Below are 25,855 nucleotides of genomic sequence, written 5' to 3' on the forward strand. Positions count from 1 at the left end.
CTGATATTACGCCACGAGAAATCCTTCAAATTTTGCTACGGGCGTAATATTACGCCATCCGTCTTTTGAAATATCGTAGTTTACCATTTTTTAACAAAGTGGTAAACCTCTAAATATAACCTCTAAATAGCAAATAAAAAACAAAAAACGAATCCATTCTTTAAAATGATACCATACACTTATTCCTCGCATCAAAGGTTGGTTGTCAAGAAATAACGCAAAAATGTTGAAAATGTCCCCACTAGGATACAGATCTACTGTACTAATGTTAGCACGGTAAGAGTTAAAGAGATATTTGTATTACAGAAAGATTGCGTTGGGGAGCTTAATCTGGTATTCGACCATACCAAAATCATAACCGTGATAAAAGGTATTCACGATATCGGTGTCGTAAGGAAAGACCGCTAGTTCTCGCAACTGGCCCAGAACAACCCCATGTTGTGTCTTAAAATGGTATGCCATGGTCTTTGGAGGCGGCTACCGACAGCTGAGGTCGTTTGCGCTTCGAGGAAAAGGGTATGTAAGGAAGGGTGGAGAGAAACCCGGCGTCGGTATTAGCATGCTCCTATTGAAAGGCGCTAAGGGGACCGCGACATAACGTCCCATTCGATGGACTGAGTGTTACGCTTGAAATGTCCTCCACACATCATTCAAGCGGGGATCAGATAGCCTCTGAAAATTCTCTGCCCACGCCGGGATTTGAAACGGAGTCCACAGGGTGGGAAACCAACACTTTAGCCTACCCGATCACCCGCATTTTAAAAAGAAATGCTCCTAGGAAGAAGCGCAAAATTAGTGAATCAAGAAAAATTAGGCGCAAGCAATCAGATGTGAAAGATTACAGGAAGTGGGAAAAGGGTCATCACATTTCTGCAACGTGCTCACCTGCCTGGGTAAAGAGAGCGCAGTTCAACATGAGGCAAGACGCCTTCCCTGGTCTCCCCCAACGCGCAGCCCTTGTCATCCGCAGGCGTGTCAGATAACATCGTTATGCCGCTCTATTGGCGAATCGTCGCTTTTATCGAAACCTTTGGCCCCTGACCCCACTCCCCTCTGCCCCCAAACTCCACTCCCCCTTGCCCCCATACTCAAATAATCGGCTGGCCAGCAATTCACCCCGAGGTCACTCAAACCCCCCACCATTGAAGTCATCTCGAGGGACCCCCATCGGTGGCATCTGATACTAATTAGGGTAGTTCACATCTCCCGCCCGGAGGGGAGACTGGTATGGGGTACGACCCTTCCAAGAGGGTGGCTTACCCCTCAGGGTCTATTGGAAGGGGCGGGAGGGTGGAACGGAGGGAGAGGGGGGAACGCAGGAAGGTCTCAGTCATGAAATTCGGAGGGAGGAGGAAATCAGGAGGCGAAACCTGATCGAATTTGTTTATCGTATTTGCCGACGTGGAGGGGTGGATTTTCGGGGAGTGGAGGAGCAGGTAGACGTGGAAGTTTTCAGAGAATGATCTGTATCTGCGGAGCGCATTATAGCGAAGCCCTGCGGCGCTGGTCACTTGATATTGAATTGAAAAGCCCCATTATCCGCATTGGGTACACGGAGGCGGAGGGTTGCGGGAAGGCGGCTTAAGAGAGGATGACGAAATTGAGGAGATTTATGCAAGGATGATGTTCAGTCTTTTTCCCTTCCGGGCGGGAAAGTGGCTTTAAAGGTAGGCAAGGGAAATCCGTTCCCAGCGGAGTGCGTTGCAGGGTGGAAATAAACGTGTAATTGCCTCTTTCTGTCAGTCTGTCACCTTACCGCATTTCAATAATCTGAAAGGTAAGGTTATCTTTTCTGGCAGTGACGTAACTATTGAGGGATGAGGGGCATAGATCCACCCCCAAAGCCTCAGAGAAAAAAATATTGAAAAACTATTGTCTAGTTTTGACGTATGATAACTGTATCTGCTTATAGTGCCAAAATAATGTAAAATGTATTTCCAGGCATGTCATTAAAAAAATTCACCCCCCGGATCCCAAACCCCCGATGCCTGGAGGATGTCGCCCTATCAGGTTCTCTCATCTCTCCCAAAGCATATTCCTAGTTACTTCACTGTTTCCTGCTGTATTTTTCGTCCACCATCAGCATGGGCGAAGTTTTGGTGGGGGCCAGGGAGAATCTGGACCCCGAATATAAACGGTTATTTGTCCGAAAAAAGTAAGAGACCTGTATATTCGAGTAAAATGAAAGAAAAAACATCTAAAGCTTAAATAAATTTTAGTCATACATGGTACTTAAAATGCTGTTTTCAGAGGCTTATTTAAACAAATTTTTCCGGAACACTTAGGGGCTATGGAATACCATGGAACCAAGGAGCAATGGAGCAATCCCTGTTTTGTCTGGGGGATAGTCCCTAGTTCCAGAGCCCCTAAAGCAGGATTGCTAGACCCCCCTTGAAACTCAAAAATTCCCCCGAGACCATCAGCTGCTTAGCATGAAAGATGCGTATTTCAAAAATTGAGTCTCAATTTTTTCGGCGTTACTAAATGCTTTACTCTACTTGATGCATATATATATATTAGCGAATCTAATTTTATAATCATCTTAATGGACAAGTATTAAATTATTTTGGATGATCTAAGTTAAGCTTTCTCTATGCATGAACAAATTTTTATAGAGCTTGATTGTTAATTTTGGCAAATATGATTTTCTGCGCAATGTTAGGCTTATTTAATCTCCTAAATGATGAAATACTGCGTGAAAAATAAAGTTTTCTTTTAGCAGTACTACCCGCAAGGTATCATTGCCTTCACCATTCTTCAATGAACCACCTTTTTCATATTGAGACCGAAATGCGTCTAAATGGTTTTGATTTCGAATATCTTCATTGATGCACAAAATCATGTCAAATCAAAAATGAAGAATGCTACCTGACAGAGATATCTATCGGCATTGTAAGACCTTAGGTATAGCTTGGTTATAAGCCCGTGGCCTTTCAATTGATTTTTTTCAGGGTTGGGTTTTAGGACAATTTGAGACGGCATTGTGAGTGTATCATCACCTGAGAGTGAAAATTTGATTTTCATGGACTTCCTTAGCGATGAACTTACCCAAACAACTCCCTTAGCTTTATATTTAGATTTTTATACTTTAGATTCGTTAAATTTTACTCGAAATATATTTTCACATTCATCATTACCTCGAAAAAGTTCATTCTTTCGCGTCATACCCAGAAAGTAAATTATATAGTTTCCATTGATTCGGTCAATATCGACCATAAATTAAATAATCGTATGATGGCACGTATAAGTCTGTTGACATTGTTTCATGAATCAGTCCTCACAAAATTCCTTCTTTCGTTTCTTGCAAATGTTGTCTTATCTCAATGATTCGAAATTACCGGCGAATAAGTAAACCATGTGTTGAAGAAATATGAAGGAATGAAAAGCCACTTGGAATTGTTTTGATAGTCATTTTCTCATTTAATTCCTTTAAAAATGAACTTTATTTTATCCCGGTCACGCCAATATCAAGTACATAAATACTATATATATGTATATATTATAAAATAAAAAATCAAGTACATAAATTCTAATGATTTGTATTTATGTACTTGATAACGGCGTGACAGCCGAGACCGGTGGTAATTTTACTTTTTTTAAATAAACTTTGGAAGTCACGGAATGTTTTCATTGCTCACATCGAGCCCTTACACCACCTACAAGCTTCAAGTTCGATACTTATTGGCAAATACGTAACTTATCTGCTGAAGACATCTGTAGGAATGAAAAGCCACAAGGCATTGTTGAGTTAATCATTCCTCACAAAATTCCACCTTTCTTTTCTCAGCAAGAGCGGTTGTTTCCTCAGTCCCATTGATTTGGTACTTTTCGGCAATGAAGTAAAGCATCCAGCGGAGCGAGTACCGTGTTCCCAATGCCACGGCACTGGTCGTCCGCCGTGTCCAGCGCACCGCCGCACGTGGCCACAAGGGCCCCAGTGATATACACTCCCCGGACCGCTCCCTCATCCACACGACCGTCCCCCTCCCCCGCGCATAAATCCTCCCCAACGGCTCACTTTTGGGCGGAACGGCCCAGCCAAGGAACTCCACCGACCCCTCTCCTCCCCTCTCGCGCAGGGCTGCCTTCTAAGCCCCCGGAAGGCGGCCACGCCGAAGGCGCCGTTATTGGGCCCCCAGCTGACAGCGCCCCCACGTCGGTCGGGTCTGGGGGTATGTGGGGCCAGAATTAGGAGGGAGCGGGTATGGCCGCCAGATGGTGCGGCAGTTGGCTAAGGACAAATCCCAATTCGGGAGTCAAGATCGCAGTGTGAAAGGAGAGGTGCACGCGGAGCAGTTTCTTTCCTCCTGCCCCCTCCTTCCGCCTCCGCTCTCCGCCTCCGGTCCCCTGCCCCTCCAACCCCCGCCCGCCGCCCCCCTGCGGCAGCTGGCCCGTAAGCGCCGATTTGTAATGTCACAGTTGGGGTGAAGCCATCAATAAGGAGGCCGGGGAGGGTTGGGGGCGCGGAGGCTTGTAGTTTGGGTGGGGGACGTGCCGTCGAGGTGAAAATATGTCGGCTGGGGCAAGAGGGGGGGTGGGAATTTTTTTGTCGGGGGGCAGGAACAATAGTTTCCGAATTTAAGGGAGAAGAGCGGTGCGGGAGAAGGCCGGTTATGTGCTGGTGGGGTGCGGACCGGGTGCCGAGAGCACGTAGTGGAGGCGTGCTTTATTCGTTCATTTTGGCCAGAAAGTCCGCGTTGGATCATTACCACTTCAAATTCCAATTTTCCGGCCTCGGAGGATACCTTTGAGTGTTGTTCTGAATTCTCCTGATTACTAATGATTGCGCGGTACGCAAGTGTGAATTACGACGTGTCCCTCGAGATTGTATGTACTCGCGTAATGTCAGTAGCCACTTTAGTCTACTAGATCATCTCGTGCAGCTCATCGGTCAATGGTCACAGTCCTGTGTCAATTTATATGCTTTGTTGTTGCGGAGTCCTAATTATTTTCACAGCTTTCTAATCCAAAAATTAAATAAAATAGTAAAATTTATATCGTTTCATTTAGCAAAAAATATATAGCTTATAGTGCATATAGATGAAACCACCTTTTTCAGTAGGTTTAGGTCATACCAGTGTTAGGCTATAGGGTGACCATGACATATGATAGTTAATGATGTCAACGGTTGTTATTGGGCTAAGTACCTTAGTTACTTTTGAAATTTTTTATCATATATACTATCTCACGCGATGGTTTTCTGAAAGTAGAGCTCCTTTATTTCTTGCATTAAAAAACCTGCGTAACTTAAATTATGATTACGAAACCAACATCAAATTTAGTTCATGATTCTCTTATAGTAGAGGGTTGCTTATCATGGAATGTTATTTGTCAAAAGCTACTGTTAGAGAGTAACGAATTATTTAAGCTCAAAAGTATTTGAGAATTGAGTTGAAATTGAAAAAGTGTTGAGGCAGGCTCTTTAGGCATTTAGAATTCTCCAGTATAAGTGAAGTCCTGTATAATTCTTTTTTCATCAGAGAAATTCGTTTGCGATTGAAAAAGCTGGAAGAATAATTTTTTGACCGCATCTAGGTATTATCATACACGTATTATTTTTGAGGGAATACACCCTGTGTATCTCTTTCCTTCTCAATAAAGAATTTTATCCCCTTAGACTTATATGGCATCTTCTGTTATATGGACTTAGGGAATAATAAATCCTTTATATCTATCTCAACAATCTGTTTACTACTGGTCACCTTTCGTATTTTCTCCTTTGAAACAACTTAAAGTGCCTCTGTTTATAGCCAATTCCCATCGCAATTTCTCAGGATTGCCGTTTCTTAATAAAATTATTCAGGACTTAGCGTGATTAGGGTGCGGAATAGATAGTTAGTCATTCGGAAGGAAATTAGTTTTTGGTTACGCCTGCGACGCACACAATCCGCGTCGTACTGCGGAGTTGCGTGAAGTCTTAATCGACGGCGAAGACGATTAGCGTGCTGCATGGGTTGCGTCACCGTAGGGCTGTATTCAAGCTGCGTGTTTTTATTTCAGAATAACCTTGCTCTTTGGGTCTGGAAGAGGTAATATTTAGGATAAAAGATACAGTTTCTGGCGTAATTCGTTCGGTTGAAATAAATAAGAGGGGAAATGTTTGTTTTATATCTGTTTCTACGGCAGTAATTCTAAATTGGCAGTCCCCTGTACCATAAATAATACGGTGTAATGATTTAAAGAGTATTTTTCTCCTCAACAGTATTTTTAAACTATGCTATTAGTCGTTTTTACTATTGATATTGTACTAAGCAAATGACCAGATTAATAAATTCCTAATTCAATCGAGTGTGGATAACATCTTGATAATTTAGCCTACGCAAGAGGAGTCTGCGTTTGTCGTTCAATGAGAAGACAATGCAGTTGACGCAAGCGGATGGTTCCTATTTGGTCACGGGTGCAATTTACAGAGGAATCCGGTTGCTTTGTAGTCCCTTGCGGAATTATCGGCCAAGAGGCCCGTCTCGAAGCATTGCTCTCGGCGACGCAACCTATGCAGCACGCTAATCTTCTTCGCCGTCGATTAAGGCTTCGCGCAACTCCTCTGTACGACGCGGATTGTGTGCGTCGCGGGCGTAACCAAAGACTAATTTCCTTCCGAGTGTCAAACAATCAATTCCGCACCCTAATCACGCTAATCCCTCAAAACACATGCATACGTACGTATTTTTTGCGTAATATGTTAGTTTAGCTAATAATGTTTTGGTTCCGCAAATATTAATTGCCATGGATGTAAAAACTTTTTCTTTGTTTTATGATATTGCTCCGTGTTTCTCCATGGGTCCCCTTTTCGTAAATTCTTCTCAAGAATGTGATTAACATTATTTTTTCTGATTTATTTTTAATTCTTCCTCAACATAGTTATTTTAACATAGAATAATTCAATAGCAGCCTAGGTTTCCGTTTTTGACCTGGAAACGCGTAAATTATTACTGTCTGTAGATTGTTTTGGTAAAAATCATCCGTCCCTAAAATAGGTAGATATTTTATCCTTCAAACTTTATTTTATTAGCTAAAATGCAATTCCCTTGGTGTTCGAGGTTACAAAACTTATTTAGATAAATAAAAATGTTCTAACTGCTTACGGAAAAAAGCAGAGTTAAATTATTTAAAGAGAAATTATTATTCGTAATTATTTGTCCTTAAATATTCAGCCATGTTATCTTCGTGATATCCATCCGTGATTTCTTTTAATTTGATTTCATTTTAGTTACTTGATAATGTAATTAATGAGCTATGAAATTGACCGATGAAAATGACCGATCGTTTACACTTAAATGCCAAAATAGGGAGAGAAAACTGCTCAGATTTATTAACTGAGCCTCCCAGCTTTTGGAAGAGATTAATTGCAGTAGATATTCTTGTCAACATGCTTGATCCTTGAGTCCTGGCGGACAGTGATTTATTTGAGACGGAGATAATGTAATGCAGAGTTGAGCTGGGCTCCTAGAGGGAAGGAGACCCATGTTCTCGCCCGGATGCTAGCTTCCCTTCCGGCAATCAGCCCAACCCCACTCATGCCCTCGCGTGCAAACATGTCCTTGGGAATCCACGGGCAAACAAGGCCGGGAGTGGACCCACTAAGCCCCAACCACTCTACCTGTACACTCTGCGAAAGAGAGGATCTCAAGACACTTAGGCGCCATTTTCAGGTCGCACGAGTGAGAAGGTGAGGGCCTCCACGCTTTAAAGGCTGAGGATATCCGACCGGAACCTGCGGAACCCTTTCCGCGTCATCCTATTGAGGACGTTTACACCTTCTAACCTTCGTGACTGCTCGATTCCAACGAGCTTTCTCACGCCTCTTGGCTGCCGCTGATCCACGTGACTTCAATGGAGCGAAAGATTCTCAGACATGAGTCAATTCCTCCTGCCCTGGCCTCCTCTTTGAGTGGAGACACCGTCTGAAAATTAATTACAGGGCGCTGTGACTGCTTCGAGCTCCTCCACTACGTCTCCCAAGGGTGGGCGGCCGGGGGGGGGGGGGGGCGCCGTCTCCACCCCCTCCGAATCCTTGGTACTCGCCTCGCTACCACCCCTCGCAAACTTTTAATTACTGCTCCCCATCATAACGGCTCCGTTTATTTGTGGGCCGGGTGTTTACTGCTCCTCCCAGCCAACATATCACGAAGGCGTTAGGTAAAAGGTTTCTATCTCGCTGCCTGTCGAGAGATCCCCCCCCCTAACGCTTTCCTCTCGAGCCCTTTCCCTGCTCAAACACACACCTCACAACAGTGTTCCGCCCTCGGCTCTATCCTTGCGTCGGGAAAGAGACGTTCCGCGACCCCCTTTTTCTGCGCTTGCTCCTCTCCGGAATTCGGTGTGTGGGCTGAATAGTGGATAAATGGAGTCAAGGCTCATGCGAAAACGGATTTTCTCGGGGAAGACCTCGTTAGTACCATCATTATATGAATATCCTACGACATATTTATACAGAATTTTTCTTGATTTTTATGGTACATAATAATTTAATTTTAGCATATACCTTTATCTCACATCCGTAATAGTGTTTTGTATTATTTGTCGCACGAGGCCTTGCTTTTCTGTTTCCGAGGTACATTTATCCTATGATCATTGTATTCTGGTTTATCCGATTAAATCCGGTCCGGATCCGGTTTATCAGATTGTCTTCTGATAAAAATTTTCAGAAGGGCCTTATTTACATTTTTGGAATGCTTCATAGGTTCTGTAAACCAGCTCTAACACTTATCTCGTTATACCTGTTGAGTGCTAGGTTTTTAGTTTTGATGTTGCCCGTAAACCAATAAAAATTACGTGACGGAATTTATTTCTATTTCATTCTTTATTCCAGGAAGTCTTGTTAAATACTATCAATTCATCTCTGACTTTAGATCTTCTCTTGCTTTAAGTCTCATACATACTCTTAAAAGAACGCCAATTGTCTCTCTGAGCAGCATGTCAGTTATTAGCATTCGCCTGTCGCAGCAGTGTTTAAACAAGTTATATCTTCCCTACTCTTTCACGAATGGACTTCATGACTGCATCTGAAAAAACAGTCTACATACAATTCATAATACTCAGCAACTCTAAACTCAGCAATACTAAAGCCTAAGAGACCACAAAAAACCTTCGTTTTCCTCTAAAATAAAAATCCACGTCATCAAACAACATTATTTGAGGCTGATTAAAGTTTCATGAGAAAAAAAGTTGATGAAAAGCATTTAAAGACTACTTCAGCATTCTCTTATAAAGTAAGGAAAGCGATATGGTAAAAACTACAGCAATAGATTGAGAACCATGATAGGTTCATACTTCTCTCACTGACCCTTGAACACAAAGCCTTAGACTCCACTCGGAGTCAGGTTCAATGCATAAAATGGAATAACCTGGGTTGCATGTTGGGTGGTATTATAAATGGTCAGCACAATATCTGGGAAAGCCACTGGTCAATTACGGTTCGCGTAATTTTACCCATTTTAAAGCCTTTGTAAAATAGTATTTTTTTATTTAAAAGATAAAACTTTTCAAGTTATTTTTATAACAAATTTTAAATAATTACAATAAATAGCATTTGATAAATTTTATGCATAAATTCTGAAAAGTAAGCAGCGTAAGACAAAGAAATTGCTGTCAATTGAACAGCCGTGTTGGTGACTTTATTTTACAGAAAAATATTTCTTGTAAGGAAAAATTATAATCAAGGAAGGGAATAGCCCTTCTTACCCGGTCCGATGAAACTATAGCACGTCCTGCGTCCAATCCCTTTGGTGGACGATACGTGTGCGTGCCATGGGTGAAGCTCCCCTCATTAGGCATCTCGGACGAGCGGCGGAAGCCAGGCGATGGCTCCAATGCCTTCAGGGATGACGGGGACTGGGATATGGGCGGAATAAATGACTCCCGGGGCACGGCTTGGTCACGGCTCGTAGTATGCCGTGATTGGCTCAATCCGCGTCTACTCACATTCAAGGTCGCCCAGTGGATGCGAGGCGTATCGGAGTATAGATATAAGGGAAACGTTTGGTCAAAAGAAGTCTGTATCCGCTCAAGACATGATCAGACCCTTAGGAAGATAGACCCCGAAAACATTTTAGATCGCCAAAATTGTCCATATCAAATTTATTCCTCTCTATCAAGACTGGCTCAAAAATCATCCAGCACATTAGAGGAGTTACAGTTTTGTATCTAGATGGTATATAATGGGGATCCAAACTCTTTATAAATCTAGATGCAAAAAATCGAAACGGAATGAAATTAATGGAGCCTTCTATTTTTACAGCGTTTGAATGTTTAAAAAATTGCTCACATGTTGGCAATAACAGCAAACCAAGCGTGTACATTCTTTTGCCCGATTATATACTATAGTGATGCATTAAATTTCGGTACATAAAATGGAGTAAAAAGAATGTGAAGAGCAAAAGTATCATAAGAGATTTTTTGTAATGTAAATATGCATAGATTTCAACTTTTATTTCGTTAATCGCATTTGTTCTAAAAGCTTCTTGATTACTTTATTGCTACCTTCTGATTTTATTATTTCATTCTGTAGGTTATAAATATTTCACGGACTTAGACATTTTTTTTCTTTAATTCATTTTGGTGTGAATGATTCTTTCTGGAAGGTGAAGTAAAGATCAACATCAATTTTCACGGTACCTAAAACACTCGATTTAGTTTTCACGGCTCAAGAGTAATATACTTATACGGCTGAGTAAAAAAATCAGAAAAGGAAAAATGTGACTATTTTCTTAATTTTCGGAATAAATATGCACTTATTATCTATGACGTGATTACTTTTGAACCTGCAAATTTAATGTTACGGTTAAAACTGTCATAAATGTTACACGAATTGATATACTTACTGACATTTATATAATGCCTTTTTTGTGCTAGTGTAATTTCATCCTAAGATGGATGAAATATTTTACATTTCTTTTTTGCGTGGAATTTGTATGAATTAATAAACAGTATGGCAAAGACGCCTTAAAGCCTTCACTCACATGACAATTTTTTTTGCAAATTTTCTTACTTAAAACTATCTTTTATGGCAACATATTGAAGTATTACTGTGGGAAATTGCTTTCCGAATGTCACCTTCTTTTTACCCGCGCACTGGTGAATGTTTTTCGGAAGTGCGTCGCTGTGGTTCTCTGCTACATTTTCTGGTGAATACTGCGGAATGTGGCGCTCGTGGAATTCCAGTTTCTTGCTGACTCACTTGCAAATTCACGTGAACAACATCAAATGTTAGATTACTGATATAACCCTTTTTAATTTGTGCGGCAATGTGGTCTTCCTTATTTATAGGCGATTTTCATGTTTCCTTCTTTCCAAAGGCGGATCCAGGAAGGGGACTAGGGGATAATCTCCTAGCGGTAGTAGGGCTGTAGCTCCACATAGGTCCTCTCTGGATCTGAAACTGGATTGTAGCATACCAAAAGTATATAAAATAGACCCTAAGTTTTTGAGCTATTCTTTGTTTCAATTCGTTAAAATAGGTAAATATATCGTTAAATATAACTAAATACCTTTGAATGAAGTAGCTACCTCCAAAAATTTCGATTTTATCTGGCGTGTGCTTCGACACAATGGAGGAAGGCATTACTTTAGTTTTACTAGTTTCACTTATTGTTAGTTTCAAATGTTGAAATTGCTGGTTACAAATGTAGGCTTAACCACGCTCTATGTGGCTTATCGGCGAGATGGTTAGTGACTCCAAATATGTGTTCAATGGAGAGCAAGTTTTGAATCGTAATATCACAGATTTACTCATTTATAAAGTCAAAGTTTGTTTCAGTTTTAATTAAAATGATTAAGCGCCTGTGTCTATAATAAATCCTAATGAAGTTCTACGCATTAGTTTACTACATCTCATTTAAGAGACTCAAAGAGTTTTATTATTTGCTTCTTTTATGGTGTCCCTATAGTGCCCAAATAAATGAATAAGTGAGATTCTCGTTGATTATTTTTTTGAGTATTGGATTCCTGACTTTTTGGCAGTAAAGTTTGTATAAAATAGGTATCTTAAAATTATTCAGGTACTCAGCATTATGCGTAGTGAGTAAATTACTTGCAGCTGTTTACGCGTCACTCAGTAAGAAAATAGAATGATCTACAAAAAATTTACAACGTTTCCTGGTCGTCATTACGTAGAGGGAAAAGGGTATAGGAAGGGTAAATGGTAAAGATTACGTGTGACAAGGAACTGGAATTCGAAACTATTCTCATGATCATATTAGCTTAAGGTATCCACTACTCCTGACGTAATTTTAACTCCAAATGTTAAAACTTCATCAAATTGAACCATATGTACTTACAATATATTTTATCGTATAGATTTGACATTACAGATATTCCCTAGGTCTTAACTATCAGCCAATTTGTGGTACCTACTCAAAAGATATTTACTGCACATGATAATCAAACATTGCCTGGTGAATAATATCTTGAAAGGAATCTTTCATTACTTCTCATATTGCAATCACTAGTAATTTTCTACATCTGGTTTCACTTACATGCAGGGGAACCCTGGGCAGTTTCCTGCTCAATTTATCTGTGAAGTTCAAAGTCCTTGTAGCAGTCTAATTTCGAAGGACTTAATTTCGAGTCGTCTACATTGGCTCGAATGGTCCGCCCCATTGTCTTCTGGGAGCTGTCTTCTAAACCTGACGAGGCAAGCACACTTCCTTACACGCCCGCCCTTCCTGAACCTTTTGCGACGCGTTATGAGTCCTCGGGGAAGACTTTCCGCTATGACTGCTCCCTTGACCATCGCCTCTTCACCTTTATGGAGCGCACTAGGGTGAGACGGGACAGGAGGGTTTATTGCCGGAGGACGAAGGGCCCAATGGACATGCTCATTCCGTCTGAAGAGGTCTCCTTTCGGATCATGTCATCGAGCCAACTTAGGGCCCATTTCGACAAAGGTCAAATGGAGGAGGGAAGCCTCTCTTCCGGTTCCATCTCGGCATTGTCGATCAGAACGATCGCTTGGGTATTATTCATAAATTCGAGTAATATCTTGAGTTCTCAGTTAACCGTGTTCAACAGGGTTACGCTTCTTGTATACTACTGCCCTTCTGTGTGAATGTGATTCAGGAAAGAAGGCTTTAAGGGTCACCTCAGGGCTTTAGCCTTTAGGCCTGAAAGTGAATGTGTCGTCAATTCTTTGAGAAAGTAGTCCGAGCTCCCACATCTGTGCTGAAATTTTTTCACCAGGCGATAGTGAAATGAACTTCCACTGAACAGTAGTTTTGCAGCACAAACTTGCTGGATAGTAGAAGTACTCAGATCTAACATTGATAAAACTTTCTTAACCAACAAAATACCTCCTCATATTTTAAAATACCAGGAAGAGTTCTCTGGTTCCTTACCAGGTCAAAGGGTTGATTTCTTTCAAGGAAGAAGTAACTTTGTACCCGGTGGGAAGCCTGAAAACTCTTCCACGTATCAATGCGCCGGGGAAGCCTTTGTTCCTGAGTAGTATCATTAGTCTCTCGGGTTGGTTGTCTATTTTTAATTTTTTAACCATTTTATATTGGTTATACACAGTAGTATTTTTCAAAGCTGTCTATTGAATCTACCTATTGGCGCGTTAACGATGTTTAACTTATTTTCTTAAAAACGTTTAGGATTAAAAAGGAACGGCATTTATATTATTTGAGAATATTTAGCACCTCTTTACGTTACAGAATTCTTTTCGGTAATTAGATTTGTTTTATGAGGATTAAGATAGCATCAAAGAAATGGCTTGAAAATTATTTGCTTGGAAGAAATTTCACCAGTTGTTGCAGTAGATGCTATTCTTAGGCATTATGATGGGAGGCCTCGTTATTTCCTGTTTTGCACGCTTGCATGATTTTTACAACATTGTAGTATTCATTTAATAATTTTATTATTAATGACGGAAGATTTTAATTTTATCTTACACGTACTTTGCTAATTATTTTATGCTCTATGGAAAGGATTGGATGATGTGACTTGGATGCACCAAGGATAATACGTTCTCTCGTTGATTAATTAAACGCCGAGTCTTCTTTGATTATTCCCCATATTACTAAAATACATTCGGGATATTTTTTTCCTTTGGTATATAGTCTTCGTGCCTATTATTCCTGTGGATATTCTACGTAATTGATAATGGGCGTAACTTGATCAGGATACGATTCCAAGAACACTTTATTTCTAAAATTCTTTGCCGTAGTCCCTAAAAATACCCTCGTGGAAAGAAAATATGCCTTTCAAAATCTTTCTTATCCACGTTCGAGAGAGTTCCCGTGATACTTTTAGTACGGTATTAATAATCAATCTCAAGAAATTGTCTCCCCATTAAGTTGTGAGGTCATGGAAGTGCTATGCTTCTTTTTCCTTTTCCCTTTTTGCTAATGTAGGGTCAAAATATTGCTTCTTTTGGTTTCTAGTTGTTGGACATACTATTCGGTTAATATTTTACTTTATTCAATAGAAAACTTAAGTTTATCACAAAACAAGTCCGAAAACACTTTATTGCAAAAGTTTTTATCCATAGTCCCTAAAGTATCCAAGAAGAAAGATATGATGCCTTCAAAATGTTTCCAATCAACGTTCCGGAGAGTTTCCGTAATACTATTAGTTTTGTCAAAAGCATAGCGATTGTCGATTACGCATCTCAAGAAATTGTCCCCCCAATAAGTTTTATTGTAATACTAGTGCTCTGATTTTTTTACTGCTACCCTTTTTTCTAACGTACAGTCAGGATGATATTACTTTTGATTTATAGTTTTTGTGCATACTATTTTTACGAATTTTATACCTGAATGAATAATAAACACAACCTGATCAGTATACGATTCCGTAAACACTCTATCACAAAAGTTTTTACTCATAGTCCCTAATACTACCCACGTAGAGAGATATGATGCCTTTCAAAATCTTTCCAATCCACATTCCGGAGAGTTTCCGTAATGCTATTAGTTTTGGCAAAAGCAGTGCGATTGTCGATTACCCATCTCAAGAAATTGTCTCCCCACCAAGTTTTATCGTTATGATAGTGCCCTCTGCCCCCAACTGCCACTTCCCCTCGTCCCAGGAAGCACTCGGGGACTGTGCGGGGAACGAGGCGGGGGCACGCCGATTGCCACGGGCCCTTTTCCACATCGAAACGCACAAGTGGAGCGCCTCGTAGCGTAATCGATTGCTGGGAATCCGTAGCCAGGCCACGTCGCGTTGGGGACGCCGGCGGATGGGGAAGTTGGTGCTCTCGGAGAAGACTCAAGTGGGGTGCTTTGGGGGGAGGCGGGGGGCGGTAAGGGGTGGGGGGGGGCTCGAGGGAAGGTGCTGCCTCCGAGAGGAAGGATGAAGGACGAATCGAAGGAACAAAAATTCTCGGAAGGAGCTTTAGTTCGAGTAATTAGATGTAAGACCGAGGAGTCTCCCCAAGTTGCACGAGGGGCCCGATCACCTAAACTTCCACACAAATCCCTTTTCGGCAGAGGAGTCCGGGAACAAGGAGATTAAATGGGTTGGGATGAGAGGAAATGGAGACGGTGGCGGAGGCGGAGGGAGAGAGGTCTTAGAGGTGGGGCGGGGGACTGATCCGGGGGCGCGAGGGCGGGACTAGAGGACGCTAACGAGCTCCGAAACGAGATAAGGGCCCCACGGAGATTAGGGCCTTGAGGGGCCGCCGTGTGTCGCGTGAGATGGACGCCCAATCTGCAGGATTATGAGCATCGAAAGATTTTGCTGTCTCGAAATTGCATAAATACCAAATCCCTTGTAAACTGTCGTCTCCTTCCGTGTTTAGTATACGTAGTCTCTCTTTCATCAATTATTCAAAAAGTTTTCATCAATTATTCAAGCAAAACAAAACCTCCAGGCGATTATTCTCTTTTGTAATATTTTGTGAATTCAATTAAAATGAGCTAAGACGAATGGGACAGATTTTCCTTCCAAATTAGGCGAGAAAGGAGTAGTAGGATATGATAATAAAATTTTTAATGATCCATAAACCTTTAAATTTCACCATTATTTACTTAATTTATTCTTGGTAAGGAGACAAATAGATTTCGTAAGAATTAAATGTATTCAAGAGAAATGGTGCATACTGAGTTTCACTAAGTTAGATGCATAAAGTCAGAATTATTGAGTGAAATAAAATCAGAGAAAACCACAACAGATCGCTCTTATCATTTGATGGCGGGTATTATAATGTATTGTATCTCTGTATATAATGTATTGTAATCTATGGCTATGGTGAACCAATTAGAAATAATATAATTCGTTCATCTAATGAAAAGAAGCAAGGAAAGTACGTTATGAACTTTTGCATTTCCAGATCATGCTGTATGGATCAGCATTGTCATTTCCGTCAGACATAACTCGGTATCCAATTCATTCAAAATCCATTTCTTCATTAGGTCTCACAAAATCCATTGAAGTGAATTATCCGTTAAATCAGCATACAAATTGATATAAGTTGCTTAATAAAAGTGTAGCTTTTTACTATTCCATTATAATTTATCGTATCAAACGCGTCATAGTTTTTGATGAAATATTTTTTCATTGAGTTTCACTTCTACTTATTGCATAATACATTTTTTCGGTAACGAATGTTTTGGTTTTCTAACATTTATCACATTCAGAAAAGTTTTGGCAAAAAGCGTTTCGCCTCAATGTTAATGGTTTTGGGAACAATTACGATCGATAATTGATGGAAATTTGCCATGATTATGGAATTTTCCGTGGAAAAAGGCCAGTAGAATAGAATGTTCCTTAACATTCCTCCGATTCGCATGAATACTGCTGAACACAACGCATGGCTGGGACCCGTCCAAGATAGGACTTCCGATGGCTTCCCGAAGTGGTCTCCTTACTCTCTGCAGTCGTTCGAGAAGCAGGCACAAGATCGGCGAGCATCTCACCATACATTAAGCAGGGAGTGGAGTTCCAAGCGGTGAATATTTTGAAAATTGCCGAGGTTTAATGGATGCGTGCTTGCATCCTGGGTCCGGAAGGAAGGGGGCAAGTCGGGTGGGAGAGGGAGCTCTGCGCCTCATTCACGCGACTCAATTGCAGGAGCCCCCACCTACCCACCGCTCCCGACGCCGCACAATGGGGGCCGTGCTCCTCACGAGGTGCGGTCGCCTAGCGGCGCCGCGCCGCGGGTTTTCCGGTGGCTTCAAGCAGCGTGTGTCCCGGGCCCGTCAACCCCGCCCCCTTCTCCCCTCCCCCACCCCTTCTTCCCGCTCCCCCACCCCTTTTTCCCGCTCCCCCACCCCCACTCTCCCGCCCCCGACACAACCCCTTTCGTAACAACCTTAGCGCCTCCACGACACCATCGCCCCACACCACCTTTGCCCCCGCCCGTAATGGATACGCAGAGCGAGAAGGCGCCTGCGCGCGCTCCCCCAAAACGTCCCGCACCCGGCAGCAACGCGCCCCTCCTCCCGCACCCCACCGCCTCACCTCTGCAGAGCGGGCCTCGTGGGCAGACGGTGGGTTTTTTCGTCCCGGACGAGGGAGGACGCTTGAGCGGGCGTCTTCGGTCCATGCGGGCCGGCCGCGTCCGAGGGAAAGGTTTCCTTTCGTGGGGCCTCGGGCATTGATTGTGACGCCGGTGCGTCTCCGCGCCTCTGCTTCCCGCCCGTCGATTTGACGAGGAGCCAAAGATGATGTTTCCTTACGCGGCGGGTGTTTACTTGTTCCCGGCGTTTTGGAGAAGCTATAAAGGTGGAAAAATGTCGGTCGAAATTTCGATGTTTTGAAGACCAATTTTTAATCGAAATGAAAAGCTCGAGTTTTTAACAAATTTCGAAATTTGAACAAAAAGATCGATTAATCGAAAAAATGACGGTTCTTTAAAAATAAGAGTTTTTGCAAAAACTTATTAATTATTCATTTGAAAAAAAAATCTAAACACATATCTGTGTCAGAAAAAGCTACTTAGAATACGAGCTGGAACTGTTAGTATGAAAATTTAAGAATGCACAAACATTAAAGTTTTGGAACCATTGGGCTTCACTAAAATATTTAACAGACATCAACTGATTTATTTGGTTTCTTGATGATCCAGGGCGTGCTTTTCCAATTTCATCGGCCTGATAGAAGAATATTTCACATGGGATGGATGACGTTATCATAGGCCGCTAGTGACGCTGCGGTAATCAAACGTATTGGTAATGATCGAAGTTGAAAAATGGAGTGTAGGTCGAAACCCGAGGACCCCGGCTCGATATCGATTTCCTCGATCTTTGACTATTAACTCGATTTTAATCAAAGTGGATTGTGCCATCACTAAGGAGCTTCTTGAACCCAGATAAGTATGATGCTCTTGAATAAGACTCACTTACCGTTTATGTTTTGCGGTATTCAATGTTCACCGATAGAATTATACGAGTGGAAGTTGAAATATGTTAAGTTGATGGAATTGCAAAGGATAAATACCGATCACTGGAAAAATCATGTTCTGGTCATTGGATCAGTGGAGCAGTCAACTTAATTGAAATTGCCCGAGAGTATAATGAATACCTACATGAATATGCTTTAGTCTTCAAAAACAAGACATCCCAAAGCAATCATATCGTGACTTAAACATTTGCTCGGCCTTTACTTCAGTTACGTTAGATACACAACTTAATGCATTTTTGATGGAATATGAAACAACTTTACTGCTTTGACGTTATATAATTCTTAAATCCATCTTAATCCAAACTTAATATTTAATATTTACCATAAATTATTCGTTGAGACTAGCATGGAGTTAAAAATTTTACAATACTTATTGATTTCAGTATCACTACTGCAATAGAGATCAATTCAGATGCGTACTTAAAACTCCAAGTTTTACCTTTCGAACATATTTTATAAAAAACATGCCGATGATATGAATGAAGTTTTTCCCGAAGAAACAATGAGGAATTGAGGGATATATTTGATTTTGATAGCTGGATACGTTAATTTAGTTATTGTTGTGAGCGGCAGATGTGAATAAATCTATAGGTTTCAATGAACGTTTATTTCTGGTCTACAAATTGGATTTTTTCCCGTCAAAACTCACTTAGGTGTAAAAGCAGTTACATCGCATATGTACTCTTTGGTTCTGCCTTTAATACGTTAAGTTATAAACATGAAGTTACTGCTAAAATTAAAATTCATTATCACGTTTCGTGTCTTTTCATGGCAAATTGGCGAAACAGACGTTTTCGCAAATTTGGCACAGTATAGAAATATTTTGCACTTCAAACTTTGACCAAACTTTAGCACATATTCACAATTCTTTAACAGCATTGAATAATTCAAGGAAAACAGTTTTTTTCGGTATCTACTATCGTAAAAATATTGATACTAATTCCTATGCTTAGAAATTTAGCTTACATAATTGTTTTATATAATTTCCTAAGTGATTATAAATTAATTACTTCTGCATCAGCAAGGGACATATCGTAATCAAAGTTCTTTATTATAATGTTGTTAAAAATTCAGTGTGTTTGCATGGAAATAAGTTAGAGTTTCATCCACGCTTATGAAATATTTATGACACAAAGGTTTACTTGCAATAAAGAACATAAATACCTCCATCCAGACTTTCCTATCCTTTATCCGTTCTACAAGAGCAAAGATTTTTTCTCTTTTCGTATTTTTTGTCTAGTATGAGAGTTTAAAGGTAACTGTTGCTTTCAATAAAAATTTAGTATGCACGTAATGGATTAAGGATTAACGGAAACTCATTATTATCAAGGAAATTTCTGGCTTCCAACTTCTCCTACGTGTTGTGATGAAAGCCAAATTTCCTTCACCTTCCTCTTTAAGGATCTCGTCTTTTTGATCGAATGCTGTTATTTCAGTGATAACTTCGATCCTGACATAAATAATGTAAGAATTAAAAATATTTCACAGAAGTATATTCCGAAACATTATAATTGAAAATCACGTGCCATATATTCATCCTATCAGGTATGCTTTTTCCATGATCAGCGTGTGTACTTCGGTTATGCCAGGTACATTGAGACATTATAACTAATACCTGTATTAAGAAATTATTGTTTAATCGCGCTGATATTTAAATTTTTATCTGTTGGATGAACAGCGTTATATATATATATATATATATATATATATTCACTCCTATACTGCCAAGGCCCATACTTATCAACGATTTTTAATCTAATTAAATGTACTTTAACGATTCAATTAATAATCACTATATTTTAGCCGTTGTTTGCAGTTTTCGTATCTTGATAGTAATATTTTTAAAATTTATAATTTTTCCTTCCCTCATTTAAGCTAAATATTTATTATAATGATATTTCAACGAGAAATATTTAGCATTGCTAGCCATAAGTGCCCAAATTTTAGCATGGCTGCACTCAGAAAATTCGGTACAAAAACTCCATTACCGAACACATTCTTTTTTTTCCTCAAAAATCTAAGGTAACATAAAATATCATTCTCGTGTTCATGATCCGAATTGAAATACATTTCTTAAGATGATGGTTAATGCTGTTTCCCAATTAACTCATTTGCTCTTTCGTACCCTTTAATTTAATATGAACTATTTCCCAATGAAATATTATTTCCACTCTGTTCGAGCGATTGACTCAACGAATTACATTTTGTTCTCATCAGCATCGACTACATTATTAAATAATTTTAATTCCCATTTACTTAAGATTTTATTTGCTTATTGGCATTTTAAACTTGTCATATGATACCAAAATGAGGTAAATGATAAATATTCAAATTTAGAAAGTGTTTATAGGTAAACTACGACCAATTTCTTATCCTTTTATTTTGTTTGTTCCAGTTGTTATGTAAACTGTGGTGTTGGAAAGTACCGGTAAGTAGCACGCAGATGATAACAAGTGTAAAATGTCAAGAGGCTTGGATTATTTAGCTAAAAAATATAATGTAGTGATTGGACCATTTACATTTCCTTGTGAATTCTCATGCCCATGCATTGTGGATGAACGGGTTTTAAAGGGATGTTAGAGTTGTTAGAAAAATAGTAAGGAGTATATTTTAGAGAAAAAGAAAATATCCACCAATATTTTTTCGTAGCCTTAAATAGATATAAAGCGCAATCTGAAATGAAATCCCAATAGACTTTGGCATTAAATAAGAGGTTCTCAAAATATACTGAATGCTACCCTCTTGCTATTCACTACTCATATTACTTTTACTTATACTTACTACTACTTATGGAAAGGCGACTGATTGAAGTACGAGAATGGTCTTAGGTTGATCCGCATTGTAAAAATAAGGACAAAATCCTTATTGCAGCAAAAAAGATAAAATTAGATTAATGTACTCCGCTTCCCGTCTCAATGGACTCAATCCTCCAAGTAATGAGACAAATGAAGCCAAAGGTATTGACGTTGCCTGGGATACAAGGAACATATTCGCGCAAAATGAGCTGAGAGTGACTTAATATCTAAAAAATGTGCTTTAATGGGTATGTGTTGAAATAAGTTATTCCTCATTCATATCACTACTATTTATGCATAAATAAACCAATGGCAGCTTTTGCTACGCCCAAAGTTTCCGCCGTTATCAAATGTGACCCCAATTTGGGATAAATACCTTAAATTCGTTGGCTCCTATTTTAGGACCTAAATGTTTTCTCGATATTTTTCTCATTATTTTACGGCATGTGATTACACTGTTCTGCAAAAAAATAGTTCAAAATATTCCCGGCTATTATTTAGGGCGTTTCTGGCTAATTTTGGGTCGCTGAATCCGGAAATGACCTCCGTTTTTTTCTATCACCCTCCATTTTTTCGCAACCCTTTATCTAAAATTATCGCTTTTCAAGGGACTTTTACTAATGTTATCTGCTTCTGATTGAACTGTTCACCCCCCCCCTATTTTGTAAAGGATTAATATGACATATAATTTAAGAGGGGGAGGGGGGTATACGAGTGATACCCATCGTATACCCCCCTTCCCCTCTAGGAGGTGGTATAAAGATCTGCCAAAAAATCTGAACACATATCAGATTTGCCAAAATATTATTGTAACAGCGTGATTTGACTTCGTTGTCCTCCTTACTTTCAAAGTAAGAGCTGAGACCTTTCCATTAAATACATTGGAAAACGTTGGGAAATACATTGTATATACATTGGGAAAAATTGGGAAATACACTGTAAAAGTTATTCACCACATGTTTTGACAGGCTTGGACACGTTTTAACGTGTCTTCATGTGTCTTGGCAGTCGCACTTGATGATTTTCATCAATTAAATAAACCAGTGGTCTATTCAGTACGTCACACTCTTTCCTGAGTGTCGGGTTATAATCTTCCTAGTTCTTTCTTTATTTTTATAGCGTGTGTTCGATTCATCGTGTTATTTTGCGAGCTATAAAGTGTTTTCTCGCGATCATTCATTGATCCTGCAAAAATCATCCCAATTCATTTTGCAACACCTGTGGAGATTTATTGTTTAAAGATTAAAGGAAAGCGTTGACTGCAATTGTGCGTAAATTTTATGAACTTTATTTCGGGTGTAAAATTCGTGACCAAGACAAATCGTGGGCCCATAAATTCTGTTGCAGTGGTTGTCATAAAAGTCTTTGTGAATGACTAAACTGGGAAAATCGTTCCCTAAATTTCCGAGTGCCAATGGTTTGAGTTGAATCCACTTTCCATTTAACAAATTGCTATTTTTACGAAACCGACACTATGGGTAAAAAAAAAACAATCCTGAAATGATTTATCTGAATTTACCATTGAGCAATTCGCGCGGTGAAGCATACTGATGCTATTCCTATCCCTAAAGCTCAAGCTACTAGCTCCCTCGATGATTCTGATATCTTAGTGCACGAATCTACACCGGAAGTGGATGCAGGTCCTAGCCATTGAGATGAATATTACAGCCCTGATATAGAAGAACCCCAGACTAGTCAAAAAGGGCACCTCATCCCATAACACGAGGACCTAAGTGATCTAATACAAGATTTAGACTTACCAAAGGGTAAAGCACAACTTCTAGGCTCGCATTTGCAGCAATGGAATCTTTTGGCCGATAGTGTGAATGTTTCTTACTACAGAGGCAGACAGGCAACCCTCACTCAATTTTTTTCAACGGATGATGAAAATGATCATCTGATTTTCTGCTCTGATATTGAAGGACTGATGAGGGAGTTAGCGAATAAGAATGATCCAGACCAATGGAGGCTATTCATCGACTCGTCGAAGACAAAATTAATGATTGTTTTTCTAAACAACGGCCACGATTTACCTTCGGTTCCTGTTGGATATGCCACTGTTTTAAAGGAAACCCATATTCCAGATTTTTGTGGCAGCTCTTTATACCACCTCCTAAGCCCCCTACTATACCACTCGTATACCCCTCTTCACCTCTTATATTTTATGTTATATTAATCCTTTACAAAGGGGGGGTGAACAATGTATTCATCCTTTAAAAACTTTCCCATTAGCTACCATATCATATGTCACAAAAACGAAGAAAAATAGTTATTTTATTGTTTTTTTTAAGTTTTTTTTCAATTTTCACCTCCTAAATCTTTTCAACCCCAGTGAAGTTTGTCTCTCTCTTGACCCTGATAACCTTAAAACGTCAGTTTTTTTTCAATCAGAGGCAGATAACATTAGTAAAAGTCCCTTGAAAAGCGATAATTTTAGATATGGGTTTGTTTTCCCCAATTTAGGGGTTGCGTCAAAATGGAGGGTGATAAAAAAACGGAGGTCATTTCCGGATTCAGCGACCCAAATTTAGCCAAAAATGCCCTAAATTGTAGACAGGAATTTTTTGAACTATTTTTTGCAGAACAGTGTTATTTATAAGACATAAAATTCTATATCACGTTATATACAGGTCTATTCAGTCATCACTATTCGTGTCAAAATTGTTCATTCATCATGGTCAAATGAAATGATATAAAATATGAATACAAAACACTATATCCGATGACTTCCAACACACGACTACTGATGCTTTTTCATCTGCTATGGCCTTTTATTATCCTTTTCAACAATTTTTAATCAGCTTAAACTGATTTTAAAATGTATTTTATACAAATTTCTTCCTTTTGCCATTATGGCGTTTTGATTCATTACATAGTGTTAGATAACCGAGTTCGATATAAGGCCTCAAGGCTACTCATTTGATAAAGGTATTTGAATAAATACATCCCATGAGGGTGTAATCCCTGTGCAAGGTTTATTTTTAGGTAGCTCATACCTTAGAGCATCAATACCTTATGCCTTTTACATGCAATTCGATTCGATTATGTTAATTGGCGGATAAAATTTTAACATAAAACGTATTGATTTTTTCCACTAATTTATCGTAAACTATTTAATGTTCATCATGTGTATATGAGGTTCTAAAATCTCTAAAAACTGAAATGTATAAAATTAAAACTTTCTATTCACCCCTGATGCTCAACATTACCAAATAAGGAACTCGTGGCTATGAAATCACGGCCTGCCATAATTTAGTGAAGAAAATGGTCACTATTTTGCATTTAATTTCCCATGGCTGGTATTGATGACACAAAATAATAAATTGGCTGAAGATAAATTCCGTGAATGTAGAAATGCGTAGCAAAATGAGCCTTGGTTTTAGCATGCCTAAGGACTTGAAATGATACTTGTGCACAAATTTTTTGAATTGTTGTGGTAAATATCAACCCGATTTGGTGATTAAAAATAGAGTAAAGGGTTTCAGATAAGGATGAATGTTTTGATTTTGTGAAATTTGATTTATTCTGGCTGTAAATTTTATTTTATTATTTGAGCAAAGTAATGCTTCCAAAAGAGATAGGTTTTTCATCAATTTGTTAATGAAGAGTCACGTAAAGAGGCATCAACTTAAATATTCGGAGGAAGTTAACATTAAACTTGTGTTTATCATTTCAAATATAATCGTATTAAATAACATCTTTTTAACGCATTGGCATTGTGGAGTGATATAGGATTGATATCAGTAGTGAATGAATATCAATTGTTAATTACTGCACCCTGAATTTTAACCAACGGCCCCTCACCGTCATGTTGATGAGAATTATGCCCTTATGACATATCTTGAAATACACATTTACTTTCTCCAATTATTTTCCTAACACGGGAAAAAAATGATGAAATCAAAATTTCGTTATTTTCTCTAATACCGTAAATAATGAAGGAGTAAATGTTGAATTAGCATTGGAATAATGCAGATTCAGATGTCACAAATGGAGTTTAGGACGGACCTGACTTTGAACTGGAATTGATACATGGTGTTTTATCTATAAATTACTATTTATTGCTTTCATTATTTTACATATTTCATATTCATTTCAATTGTAATCGTAGGTGATATTTAAAAAGATTCTTTACGCTTTACACATAAAAATATGAAACTTAATTTGATCCCATAGGTATTTTTTGTTTTCGCTCTGAACTAAAAATTTCAACGCAGATGAAAATGCTTCAATGGTCATGTGTTGACAATCATTGGATATATATGGTATATTGCACTTATATATTGTGCCATTTCACTTGAAAATGACGAATGAACAATTATAGCTCGAATAGTAATTATTGGAAATACCTCCATTTAGCGTAATTTAGTTATGACTGTCTCAAAAATATTCTAATATGTATATATCGTATAATATTCAGGGTATTTCATAAGATGGATGTGCTCAAATAATTAGCAAAATTTATGTCATTGTCGCATTTCATTTTCCTCTTTGCTATGTTGGAATGGAACATAGCTCATACTCGGGACCATAGATTGTCGTAAAGCGTCATTCCAGATATTGTATTGAGTACTATTTCAAAATGCCTCTCTTTAGGAAAAAATTTAGTATTAATTGATATTAAATAATTGTAAAAATATTTGGTGAAGTTTTCTCTTACTTTTTCTGCCTATTTTTAAAATCTCACTTATTCTCTCCCATGACTTTTAAATGAG

The 25,855-nt window shown here is 39.2% G+C and overlaps 1 protein-coding gene across 1 annotated transcript; it reads left to right on the top strand.

Annotated features, from left to right (window-relative positions):
* The first annotated feature begins 4,215 nt into the window (after positions 1–4,215).
* LOC124171148 (vegetative cell wall protein gp1-like) lies at positions 4,216–17,543 on the top strand. Its single transcript, XM_046550286.1, has 2 exons — positions 4,216–4,393; positions 17,014–17,543. The coding sequence occupies exons 1-2, from the start codon at positions 4,216–4,218 to the stop codon at positions 17,541–17,543; spliced, it is 708 nt and encodes a 235-aa protein (XP_046406242.1).
* Positions 17,544–25,855: the final 8,312 nt, after the last annotated feature.

This window comes from Ischnura elegans, chromosome X, assembly GCF_921293095.1.
Source record: "Ischnura elegans chromosome X, ioIscEleg1.1, whole genome shotgun sequence".
NCBI classification, from domain to species: Eukaryota; Metazoa; Arthropoda; class Insecta; order Odonata; family Coenagrionidae; genus Ischnura; species Ischnura elegans.